The sequence below is a fragment of the Taeniopygia guttata genome, chromosome 12 (assembly GCF_048771995.1).
Source record: "Taeniopygia guttata chromosome 12, bTaeGut7.mat, whole genome shotgun sequence".
Classification (NCBI taxonomy): domain Eukaryota; kingdom Metazoa; phylum Chordata; class Aves; order Passeriformes; family Estrildidae; genus Taeniopygia; species Taeniopygia guttata.
Genome location: NC_133037.1, coordinates 17,947,031 through 17,960,391, shown reverse-complemented (window position 1 = coordinate 17,960,391; position 13,361 = coordinate 17,947,031). Strand labels below are relative to the sequence as shown.

Genomic DNA, 13,361 nt, shown 5'->3' with positions numbered 1-13,361 from the left:
TGGAAGGGGTTTTGGCATCTCATGCTCAATTTTAAGGGCAATCAGATCATGCTGCTTTGGAACTTTATCCAAAGCACAGCCATAGCTCTGCAGAGCTGGCACCATCTTCCTTCCCCTACTTCGTGCCTGTGGGATGGGCTTTTGGCTCTTCTACTACTTTTGAAATTAAAAAATTTCTTGTCTCCTTTGGAAAATGCCTACTCCCCCAAAAGAGAGAGGAGAAGGGAGGAGAAAGCAGCAAAGGACCCAGCACAAGTCTGGAGGATCTCAAGCTGTGTGTTGGCACACAGGATGCACCAACTACAGGGAAAAATATCTCTCTTGTTCTGGCAAATGTTCATTTAGGGCCCTGGCATTATTTTTTTTCCTATGATTGTACATAGTGAGATTTTTTCACAGAATATTTAACAATTTTACAGATATTTAACAATATCCTACAGAGTGTTTTAATTTGAAATAAATGCTCCAAGTCAACAGGCATTTCTCTCAGCTATTAGCAGCAGCAAAAATATAAAAAACAATGTTCAGAAGATCATGTTCTTTATATCTAAAACAAGTGTTTTGGACATTCTGTACTTACTGCACAAATACCTGGAGTTAGGACCATCCAGCACCACTTAATCAACGACACAGGTTTGTACCCAATCATGTCTTCAATGTTCTCATAAAAGCGATTGCTGCCTGCCCAAAACCAAAGGAAAAGCAGATGTAGAGTGCACATGGAAGGGGTTGTCCAGGCCAGGGTTTAAAACAGTGGAAAGAAAGCACAGACAGAGCTGGGAAAGCTGAAGCTGCCCCTTTTTCCCTGGCAAAATCCTCCCTGCCATCTGCCCCATGCTCGTGGCAGGGGCTGATAAAAAATTCCTGCTGCTATAAAACTTCTGGTGCTATAAAACTTTCATTTCATACAGATCATTGTATCTGTTATCAGAGAGGGAGATTTCATTAGTGTGGCACAAGCTGTCACAAAAATATGAACATTTCGTTTAGTCCTACTCTCCTTTTTCCTCCACACCTTGAGTTTTGCTTTCCTTCAAAGCAAGCATAAATCTAATATATTCTGCTTAGTTGGTTTCTTCTCTCTGTTGTGGAATCAGGCTGTAAACAACCCCAGTCAAAGAGTATCTCTTTTATATATAAATATATTTAGATGCTATATTTAGATGCTACAAGCTCCTGTGTGAACCCAAGGATAGGTGGGCACATGTGATCTGCAGTTCTATGGTGCTTTACAAGGTGAAATTATCCAGAGTGTGCATCTTTGTGGAGAAAAAGGCATTTATGACTTTTTTTGGGGCATGGGAACGTGGAAGGTCCCATTCCATAAAGGTACAAGATTCTCACTTTGCTTTTATGCAAACGGAAAACTTTGATCAGAAAAACAGAGCAATTTTCATCACTCACCGTACACCCAGCCTATGCAGACACACTCAAATATGGCCACAAAGAGCAGGCACATCCCACTGGCTGCATAGGAGTCAAAGAGCTGAAACACATACATCCCACCCTGGAAGAGAAAATAGGAAAGGGGGAAAAAAATGGGTTGGCACTGGTGGGAATATTTCATAGCAAATCTCTTTTAATTACACCATCAAGCTGTTGGCTCCCTGGCAAGCTTCCTACTCAAGTTGGTTTATTCTTGAACAAAGAATATTAATTTCTTGTTTTTTTTTTTTTTTTTTTTTTTTTTTACTCTGAACTTCTTTTAGGGTGGTAAATCTGGAGTGGAGAGAAGTAAATTTGATTTTTTTTTTTTTCCCAACAATGCTCTCCCACCTCCCTGCTTTTACCTCTATTTTTTACCACATCAAGCTGTAGATATTCCCAGGTGCTTCTGATCTCCAGACCCTGGTTCTGTGTCTGTGTTATTAATATGTAAAATATTTTATTAAGATGTGGGGAAAGAAGGTAAAATCTGTAGCTACCAAAATCCCTCTCTGATGGTTTAGGGACTACAAAATTAGTAAAGTGACCTAAAAAATGTGAATGCAGCTCACAGACTTGAAGCCACATGACTGAAACAAGTCTTTATTATTTGTCACAAAGAAAAAGGAATAAGAATCATCCAATCAATAACATTACAGTTAAAATAATTAAAATTATATGGGTAATATTACACTTTTTCTGTGAGACACAATAATTTATCACATCTGCATTTCCTATTGAAATAATGAGGAGGAGGAGTTCACAGGAGAGCTTTTCAATGGAAAGGAATTCCAAGGAAGGAATGAGGGGCTTGAGATGAGCTCCTCAGTTGGAATGTAATGTTTTTTGGGGAACTCATGTGATCCATTACATCTCAGACAACTTTCTGCAGATGGAAGAGAATCCTAAAAATAGGAAGAAAACAAAATTTCTACTGCAAAGTCATCATGGTGAGGCTCAGCAAATACCTGAGCAAAATGCAAATTTAGAAAACAACCAACTCAGACAATACAAGGTAAGGAGAACAAAACTCCTGTGTGGATATTCCTGCAGTTTGGAGAACTTTCTTCCTTTTCACTCTTCAGGTTTATATAATTTTTTAGCCTGAATATCTTAATATCTCTCTGTTCAAAACATGGAGGGGTTATTCCAAGATTTCCCTTTTTGCATAACAAAGATGATTTCTTTCACTGAGAATAAGAATGATTTACAGGCAAATATAAAGTCAATAAGTATATAAAATTTCTGTTCAATGTGTTATTTCACACAGAGCATCATATCTTTTATTCGAGAGGGAAATTTGATTAGTGTAATTAAATATTAATATTCCAAGTTCCAAATTATTCCAAGTAGGAAGGGACGCATCAGAGATTGGCTGCGCTGATTGACATGGCTGATGATCTGGAAACCAAAGATGGTTTGATTTTCTCTTTTCACTTTATTTCATCTTCTTTATTGTTCTTTCCATCCAAATGTGGTTGCTCCTGCTCAGGGTAAGCAAGCAGAAACTGTGATCAGTGTGTGTGGCTGGCTGGTGCAAAGCAGATGGAATTTCCTTGGCTGGGCTGTGTATTTTTGACTAAAACACTTCCTGAGCTCAGCTGATAAAACAAAGCCACTTCTCCCATTTCAGAGGTTACAGAGGAGCTGAGAACAGTCTCTCAAATAATTGTCTGTGGTGATTGTAGCCACAAGTGGCTCCCTCTGAGCTCTTACCTCAGTTAACATGATGAGGCCGAGGAAGTAGGAGATGATGGAGAGGCCGAGGATGAGCAGCTCCCTCCTGTAGCCCCTGCGGAACACCTTGGGGTACATGTCCACCACGGCTGTCACGATGCTTTCCACACACACAAACTGCAGCAAAGGACAGCAAAGATCCAGTCAAATCTTTCTCCTCTGCTGCTGGCATTGGGATTTGCCACCTAACGCTTTAAACATCCTCCTGTGTTTTCATCACAGAGGGTGGGTGATCCCTGGGCATGCTCCAGAAGCAGAAAGTCAAGCAAGAGAGGAACATCTCCCAGTGAAAAAGTCCAAAGTTACGAATTCCCACCAAATTCAAACACTTGGGTTCTCTAATATTATCCCAGACTGCGTTTGCCCTGTAGCAGGTGCACTAAATGAAAATGAAATCTTTCAAACATGGCTTAAATGGGAATTAAATCATGTACAAACCCTCCATGGGATCATGTCACTCCAGGCACTTTTGCCAATTTTTCCATGCGTCCTCTGACCTGCTAAAGGAGCAGCAGGGTTTGGGGGAAGTTCTCTCCATTTATGAGAAGAGAGAAGTTCCCTAGAGCTGTTGAGTGCCCAAGCCAGGTACCTCTAACAAAGGAGGGCAGGAACATCTTCAGTGTCTTTAAACATAAAAAAAACCCAAAAAGCCTGAGCTTCTGACTCCTTGCTCTGCAGCAAGGTTTCTAAAACAGGCCCCAAATTAACACCCCAAAATAGACATTGGAACAGTCAAGAGCAGAATCCAGGAACTGCTCACTTAAAAAAAAAAAAAAAAAAAAGACTTTTAAGAACCTGTTAGATCATTAAAAAGAGCAGTTATTAAAACATTAAATTTAAGGGTTGTAAATGTCAAGCAGAACAAGCACCACTGAGCTTTAGAATCATAAACTTTCTGCACCCAGTCATGCCAAGGGCTGAGCTGCATGCTAAAAATCCCAGGCACTTCACGTTTTTCTTCAAGCAGCTTTTGTAATTTTTACAGTCACACAGGGACACCGAGTTCTGTGCTGCCCCTCTGCTGCAGGATAGGACTGCACGTTCCTTGCTATGGTATCTTGCAGTAAAAATATACCATAGAAAATGACATTATCCCTATCTGATATTCAGCTTCAAAATTCATTGCAAAGTGCTTTAAGAATGGGCTGGTATTTTACTGAAGCGTGAATTTTAATCAGCCCCGTGGAAGTTCAGACTGATTTCCATGTTAATAATGAAAGCTGGAGTCAGGCTGAGCCAGCCTTTGCAGTGAATCATGAAGGAATACCCAGCATCACAACTAAGATCTAAAATAGCAAAGAATTAAGTTAGGGCTCAGACTTTCATCAGGCTGATGCTGTTTAGGTGTGAATTCCACCTGCTGGGGAGGCTGAAAGCTCCTTGCAATGGGGTGTGTTTCATACCTGGCTGTCCAAGCCCAGGAAGATGAGCATCATGAAGAACAGAGCTGCCCACAGAGGAGACAGAGGCATCATGGTGACAGCTTTAGGGTAAGCAATGAATGCAAGTCCTGGTCCTGAAAAGGAATAAAGAAATAAAAAGTTTATACTTGTGTGGGAGTCTGAGATGGAGCTCCTCCAGAGCAGCCTGAGCTGTGGGAGAACAGCACTGCTGACACCAAAAACGTGGCTCTGGCTGAGCAGGGCTCACTCAGCATCACTCATCAGACTGCTTTATCATTTTCTCACCTTTCCTCTTCCTGCTCCCTTCCCCATCCCCTGTGGAAGCTGAGAGGGAACAGCAGTGAGGATGCCCAGCTGCTGGTCAGGGTCAGCCCACCACAACCTGATTCTTCTGCCAGGGCAGATAAAAGGAACTCAACCCCAGACTGAACTCCTTGACAAACTCTACACCTCTCATAGGCTAAACAATTGGTGATGAGGCTTATCAGAAATGGCACAACCCTGCCTGCACCCTGGCCAAAGGATGCTCAGCTTCTGCTCAGACATCCCAGTGCTTTCTGTTCCCCTTTTTTGTGTGGCTGTGCAGCTCTACAAACATCCCTGAATAAATCATAGCGTGTGCTCTCGTGATTGCCTTACATAACTTAAGAACATATTCTGGAGTCTTTATATGTAACTTAGGAACATATCCTGGAGTCTTTACTTTTCTCCTAACCTGGTGCAAGGCAAAGGTTGGTTCCCATCCTGCTCTGGGGTTTGGGGTGCTGCTGCTGCTGTATGACATTGGCTAGATATTTAGAAAAATCTTCAAAACAGAACATTTTTGTAACAGCACTGGTAACTTCTCAGAGCTGCTAAGATGCCTTCTCACCTTGCTCGTGTTTTTCTGGTTTTATTTATCAGCTGCTTCTTATGAAGCCAGCCAGCTTTCAAAGCAGGGGCACAATGGGCCTCTCCCAGCCACTAAAGGAGAGCTCTGTGCCCCTGCTGTAATAACCTCAGTGCAGACCTGTCACACTCTGCTGCTTCTTCATTTAAAGCAGCATTTACAAGCTCCTATAATGAACTGCAAGCCAGTTGCAAGGAATTTAGGAAAAGAGAAATATTTTCCATGAGAGCATCAGTGAAACCCTGCTTGTTTTGCAGTTCTCTTGGGATTAACTCCATGAGAGTCATTTTTCCTCCTCAATAGCCCAGCATTACATTGAGATGGGGTTTTTTTGGTGTTTTTTGTTTTTGTGTTTGTTTTTGTTTTTGTTTTGTTTTTGTTTTTGGTTTTTTTTGTTTTTGTTTGGGTGCAGCTTCCTGTTATTTTTCTTCTGCTTGAGGATGTTACAGCCACAAAGGTGTGGAGTAACTTCCATTGGATGCCCAGCTCCAATGGTGGTTGTGGATGGTTAATTTTTCATAAATCTGGGCCTGTGTGCCCTTCTGATTTCTCACTTTAACAGTTGCAGCTTTTTTTTTAATACCCTTTTTCTTTTTTTTTTTTTTCCAGAAGGAGTAAATATTGGTGCATTTCAGTCTGTCTCACTGAAAGCAGGTGGAATGCAGATGAGGATTAACACTCACAACTGAGTTTATCTCTGCTAAAGAACATTCTGGATGCTCAGCTGGAGAAAGTTTGTGTAGTTTGTGACTCCCTGAATTCATTAATTTGTTCTATGCAAAGCAACATTCATCTTTTTCCCACACAAATGTATGGCCACGAAAATTGTTCAGAACTCTTCCTGCAGCAGTTATTTTATTGAGTCATCTCATCCACAGGCCATGGCACAGACTGTGAACTCTGGCCTCACCCTCTGGGCATTTCTTGTGAACTCAGAAATCTGCTTTTGGAACTCACCTGATTCTGCAACTTCTGCAATGGGCACGCCTTGTTCATAAGCCATAAATCCAAGAACTGAAAAGATAGCAAAACCAGCAACAAAGCTTGTGCCACTGTTCAAGCAGCAGAGCATGATGCAGTCTCTGAAAATATAAATAAAAAAACACTACAGTTGATCTCCAGAGCTGGGGTTTCTTCCATCCGCTGAGCCAGAGGACTGACAGAACCCTGGGCTGCAGGAATGGAAAGCAAGTTGTTCATTAACAGAGAGCTCCCAACTCAGATTATTCCTGAGAGCAACCAGGAGTTAGCATGTGCGGGAGGGCACCATCAGAATATCCTTGCTTGTGTTTTAACTGCTGGAGTTGCAAACCTGTTGCAAGTCACTTGCTGTTTTCCAGTAAAATCTTTCAAAAACATGTAAAACTTTGTCAAACCTGTAATAATTGTTAAAAAAAAAAAAATTCTCCCTAATAATTATACTGATAGATTCCAGAGGGTATGGACTCATTAATAAAATCTATAAAATGGTAATATTTCTTTCCTGGGAAAAATAAAATCCTGTGGTCAGCTCCTTCTATCCCTGTTAAAGAACATTGGCAAAATATATCCATGTAAAATACCGCTACAGTTTGGTTTCTAGACATATTTTAGAGGCTGTGGTAATGAAAAGCACTGCACATAATCTGGAAGTGTGTGCATGCCTAAAAAGGTGCCTAAAAAGAGGCAAAGGCAATGCAGGGACAGAGATGTCTCAGACAAACACATCCCACACTTCAAACCATGGCAAGGACAAGGCCAAGGGGAAGAAGGATTTCTTTGCCCAGGCTGGAAATGTCACAAGAGTAAATCACTCTAAAGAAAGGGAAGATCCTCTTGCAGAAAGGTGTGATTTCCCCCAGAGCCCAGGGCAATATTGTTGTTCCTGCTGCTCTGACAGCTCTCCAGGCGTGCCAGAGGATGAAGCAGTGATGATTTAGGCTGACAGTCACTCCTTGAAGACTTTGCAGGGACAGCTGTGTGCTTGAGAAAGTAATAACCTAACCCGGATGTCTGAGGTAAATTCGACATCTGAAACACATGGCAAGCCTAGAGATCTCTCAAGCCCATCCCTTAATCTGCTTTATCCCCTTTCCACTGTGGCTCTGAAGCAAATTTTTGTGCAAGTCATCAATAAGAAGGAAGGACGCTGTAAAATCCAGCATGTTCTGAATTCACAACTTCAATAATTCACTAAAGGATTACATCTTTGTCACAGACTTGCTGTTGAGACTCAAAGACAATTCCTACTTCAAAGTCCTGGCAATTATTCCCTCAAAACTTCTCTGCTGATCTCCCTGCCTTGCTGTTTTTCTCATTTAGTATTTTTACTCATCAGTTTTTGGAGCTCAAAGTGAGGTGAGCAGTTCCAGCATCTCATTCCTTCACTGTTGAGCCCTGCAGTGTCCCCCACATCTGCCCAAAGCTCTCCTGACTCCCCTGGGACTCACCTGAGCACCAGGCACACACATTTCCCTGGCAGGGAGCACCTGGGCATTCCTGAGCTACAAAGCCAAGGATCAGCTCAGCCTCTGTGCCATGGGAGGCTTTGGCTCCCTCTCATCATCCCAGCTACACTTCATTGTAACTATTATTTTGGGAAGGTTTGTGTTTTCACAACAATTTCAGGATAAAAATAATCTCTGTGACACAACACCTACAAATTGCTAAAAGATGTCCAGCAATGAAAAATTATGAATATTCCCATTTGTAATGGAGACTCAGACATGGACAAGTGCAGTGATGTTCACAGTTCTTTCATGCCCTGACTCTCTAACACTTAATTTGCAGCTAAATACTTGCTGAAAATGCAATTCTAACCTTTATTTTTTTTGCTTTTTATGTGAAGTTCTCCCCATAGTTATGCCCAGCCAGGCCAGTTCTACACTTTGAAAGTTTTAAAGCAAAACAGCAATCCAAAATAAAGGACTGAGGAGCACAGAGGCCTTTGTGTTTTGCAGAGATACAAAACAATGAACAATCAGCCCCTTCTTGACCTTCTCAGTGAATTTCAGCTCTGAAGAGCTCTGGAGGGACTCTCACCCCACCTCTCTCACCTCAGGAACCAGTGAGTTCAACACTGAGAAATTAAATCTGGGTGTGATGAAACCCTGTTGATAAAAGAGGTCAGAAAGATGAATTTTATAATCCTCTAGGGGAAAAGAGAGCTCCTGCTTTGGGGGGATGCAGCCAGATGATGCCTCCACTGAGCACTGGGCTGTTTTCTTCAGATAAGATTTGGTTTAGATAATTCCCTGCGTCAAATGCAGTCTGAACAAGATATTTCCTTCTGAGGAATGCTGTGGCACAGGATATTTGAGAGCTGCTGGTTCCTAAATGGGGGATAAAGGCTGGAGCCCCTGGTAGTGATGCCTCAGGTTTTGGCTTTTATATATTCAGATTCTGTGCTGCTTTAGTGTGTGGGGCTGGGCTCCATATTATGGGATGGTGAGCTCTGTGCACAGAGCAGGGAGACAAAACAATTCCTGCTCCAGCTGGGCACCAAGGACAAATGATCCAAATCTCAGCCCAGGAGCACAAACACCGTGGGCTGGAGAGAGAAAAACAAGCAGGGTGGGACTGCCTGGGCTAAAGCTGGAATGGGACAATGAACTCCAAGGTGCCAATGGAGCAGAACTGATCCCAGGGAGAGCCCCCGGGAGCGCTCGTGCATTTTGGAACCATTTTGGTTCATTTGGGTGCAGCCCTGGCTGGGCTTTGGTGCTGCCCAAGGTGGATCCATGGAGGAGATCCTTTAATAAATCCCGAATTTATTCTTTAGCTCTGTCCAGTCCCTGTTCTAGGGCAACCTTCCCAAGGCATGGGAGCCCAGCTGACAGTCTCACAGAACAAGAGGATCCCAGAGATCTCTCTCAGGGAAATCTGGCAAACCACAGCACCAGGGTACAAATATCTGCAGGATAAGTACACATTTCTCCAAGGAAATGGGGAAAAGGGGGATTTTAATCCCCTCCAGCCAGTGAGGTTCTTGTCCTTTACAGATAACACCACCCTAGCCGAATCATTTCATCCCAGGGAGGCACAGATAGAACACAGCTTCTGTGGGAACCCTCTTAAAAATATAACCTCCAATTTCCCTTCCCTTGGCTTTGCAGGAGTTCTACCAACCCCTCAGCTCCTGGTTTTTATCCCATAGGCAGAAATACCCTGTTGTTCATGGTTTTTTTCAGCTATGAGAAGAAAAAACAGAAGGGGGATTCGGATCCACTCATTGTGAAACCAATGAGTTTTAAAACACAAATGCTCAGGAACCATTGGAAGGACAACATGAATTTTTTATGTGCACCCTTGGCAGGAGGACATCAGAGCCTGACTGAAGACCAGACTGATTTCAAGTGAAAGGAAAAGTTCAAATTTTTATGAAAACTTCACATTCTTCCAAATTAAACTCCTGCCAATCACCTGAATAATTCAAGATGTTCATCACTTCCCTCCCTGCCTGACAGGCAGGACACTTCTGAAAATTCATCTTGCCTTCCTTAAGAGCCTCTCTGAGCCCACAGAGCCTCTGGCATCCCTCCAGTTCCTTCCTCGCCTTTATGGATTCCTCAAGACCCAATGGAGAAATTCTCATTTCTCTTTTCCTCCTAGACCAGAAACTTGACATGGACAAGTCTTAAAAGTTTTGTCCACATGTGAAATTACTCCTTTATCTCCTGCTCCACAGTGGGAATTGGGGAGCTGACCCTGGTCTTGTACCTGAGAATGGATTTGGGATTCTGAGCTGGATAAAAATCAGAGGAAACATCAGTACACCTGTATGTGATCCCTGTGAGGAAACACTGCCAGGGCTTTCACCTTCTCAGAGGAGTCACTGGGAATGCAAACTCTGGGACGTCCAGGGAGGAGCTGTTTTTATGTTTTTCAATGAAAGATACGTAAAGATGACAAAAATTCATTTCCTATTCAAAGACATGAAGTGACTTTTGCAATTAATTTACCACATTAATGAATTAAAGCAGGTTTAAATCTTAAATTCACAAGGCCCACATGCAGTTCAGACTTGCCCATTTCCCACTGAAATACCTCTTGCCACTATTTTCCACTGCAATTTTACCTTAAGGAAAAAAATGGAGTAAAACAGAGCAGAAAACGCTGATGTTACAATCAGACTGTGGGAATTGCAGGAGAAAAACCTCCCAGCTTGATTTTATTTTTTTAAGTGCTGGTTAGAATACAAAATTGTAGTTTTCACATCAGAGCTCTGTTTATGTCTTGCCCTGCCCAGCTTGGCCACGTTCTGCTCTTCACTGCTGTCCTACCCCTTCCCTCAGACTCATTAAAATTCACATGTCAGGACACATTAACATCTATTTCCTAGCTGGGAAATTTGGGAAATGTTTTGTGAGGGGAATTGTGGGGCCTGGATGGAGTAAAAGGTGTTTGGCTGCAGCATCCTGCTCAGGAGCTTCAGAGCAGAGTTTTACCAGCTGAGCTCCAGGCTCAGGGGGAAGGAAGGAAAATTCCACAAATCCAAACTCCTGCTTTTTGTAAAAAAAAAAAAACAAACCTCAGGAAAAGCATTCCTACACTCCTTGGGGCACTGACAGTTTCTAGCTGGGATACAGCTGGAAATAAATAGAAATAAAACTGAATAAGAGAGGAGTGGTGCCTTTGCCAAAGCTTGTGCTAATTAGGGAAAAGGTTCATTAGCAGCAGCTCTGAAGGTTGTAAGGGTCTCACACCACTTTCTGCAGCAAAACATTTTGTCTTGCTAAGACATGGAAAGAAGGAGCATTTCTTAAAACTGCCTCCTAAGGTCTCCAAGCAAAACTGTAAATGAGAATTTAAATAAATTTGGGGGGGGGGGGGTGTTTAGGATTCTTTCACTTTTGGACCATGTTATTTTCTTTACAGAAAAATGATATTTTAATTCTCAGTCTGGAGATCTTCAGGGAGTCACTACAACCAAACTGTCCTTGTAGGAATTTTAGGAGAATTAATTCAATACCCATGAATTCCAGAAGAAATGACTAGTGCTCATATTGCTGCCCATGCCACTAATGTGGAATTGGGATTTTGTGCAGATCAATCCTTCAGGCATTGACTCAGGAGAGGTGAAAACCTCCTGAAGTCATTGGCACTTCCCTCCTTGGGAATGCAGAGATAGGCCATTAAATGCTCCCTATTCCCTCTGGGTTGGGGCCTGCAGACTTCCCAAAAAATGGGGAAATGTGGCAGTCAGAGCACAGACCAAACTGAGGTGATTTTTAATGACAATTTTTGGTGGTACTTTTTAAAAAGCAGCTTAAGTAATGCAGAGACATTCAATGATACCTGTCTGAAACCCTGTATTTTAACATGAAATGTCTATCTCCATGTGAAAAATGCACATTTTATGACTGGCTTTTCGCAAATCTTACAATGAATATTATATGTGTAATGTTAGAAAGTTATGCTGTATTAATTCTCCTAAGTGGTGTGTTAAATGTATTTTTAGGTTACAACATAATGTTCAAATAGAAACTCTGCAATATAGGATTTGTTAGAAACTCAAGCAAGATGAGATAATCAAGAAACTCTTCACACAGATATGTCAGTGAAGGGGGCCCATAAAAAGTTCCAGCCTCCTTATCAGAAAAGACAAACATTCTTCCACCTTCTGTCCGTCGTTTTAGAGCCACCAGGATTAAGGGGAAGAAGTTGACAAAAACCAGAAAAGTTCTGAATTTGCAAGGAATTTATGCATCATGTATGAGATATATGAATATGCAACAGGCTGTTGCTTTTAAGGTTATTCCTTTGTTCACAAGGGATGCTTCTCATGACTTGGTGTCTGAGAGCATCTGGATGTCTGTAATTCTTTGCTTTTTATTGTCTTGTAATCGTCCTAACTCTAAATTTTATTACTCTAATTGTATTATTATTTGTATAACCATTTTATTATTAAACTTTTAAAATTTTAAAAGCCAAGTATTGGTGTGTGCTGAGGGGTTGTGGAAGGCTCAGATTTGACCAAAAAGGATGAAAACACCATGTTTTGGAGCAGAGCTCCTCTGGAGCAGTTCCAAGAAACATTACAGATCTCTGGCCTACAAAAACACGTGTGTGTGTTTACGGTCATCCACGGAAAAAGGCGAAGGGAAGTGGTTCCAAAGGTCAGCCCAAGAGCAGAATCCCAGCCTGGAGGCTGTTACCTGTAGCAGTTGTTGTTGTAGTTGTTGTAACTCCCCAGGGCTGTCAGGCAGCCCAGGCAGATGGCGTAGGAGAAGAAGATCTGTGTGCCAGCATCCACCCACACCTGGAGACAGAGAGCAGGGAGAGCTTCAGAACCCAGCCAGGAGAAATCACCCTCCTGCCAAATATTGGCTGCTAAATCTGCACAGGTGGCTCTGCACCTTACGAGGGTCTGGCAAAGCTTTTACAATTCATAACCTTCAAAAAATAATGTGCTGAGAGGGAAGTTCCCATCCCAGCTGGTCTTTACAGGCTCAGCCTAAAGGGAGACAGAATTCCTAGAATGAAGAGGGAGACAGAATTTCCGTTCCTGGAATGGAAAGGGAGACAGAATTCCTAGAGAAGAACCTCACCCATTCAATTCATTAATTTCTTTTAGACAGTTTTAGTAATTTCAGCCTAAATAGAATCACCAGCATTTATCTCACTCCTGGTGGACAGTTATTTATTCAAATTTTAAAATTTAGTGTGAATAAATGCTCTAAAGACAAAATATGCTATTCCTAGAAAATAGATAAACTAAGCTGGGGAAAGAAGGGATAACTTATCCAGAAAAAGGATGTTTTCAGCAAAATTTAATGGCTTCAACAGGCACAAAGTTACAGTTCTGGTCACTGTACAATCAACAAATAAAAGTTCTGTAGAGCTTAAAGAGTCAGTAGCTTTGTAATGCCATTGTGGGAACATTCATATCCTAAAGTGATGCAAACAATTTTAAATCAGAGAAATGG

The 13,361-nt window shown here is 42.0% G+C and overlaps 1 protein-coding gene across 2 annotated transcripts in view; it reads right to left on the bottom strand.

The window, feature by feature from the left end:
• The window catches only part of SLC6A11 (solute carrier family 6 member 11), a 94,798-nt gene that overhangs the window by 5,812 nt on the left and 75,625 nt on the right, over positions 1 to 13,361 (bottom strand). For both annotated transcript variants that reach the window (XM_072935068.1, XM_012571865.5), the window contains exons 8-13: positions 12,591 to 12,694; positions 6,412 to 6,536; positions 4,566 to 4,678; positions 3,142 to 3,279; positions 1,405 to 1,507; positions 581 to 681 (exon numbers count right to left, since the gene is read on the bottom strand). In XM_072935068.1, coding sequence (XP_072791169.1) covers positions 581 to 681; positions 1,405 to 1,507; positions 3,142 to 3,279; positions 4,566 to 4,678; positions 6,412 to 6,536; positions 12,591 to 12,694 — 684 coding nt within the window. The remainder of the gene's footprint in view (positions 1 to 580; positions 682 to 1,404; positions 1,508 to 3,141; positions 3,280 to 4,565; positions 4,679 to 6,411; positions 6,537 to 12,590; positions 12,695 to 13,361) is intronic.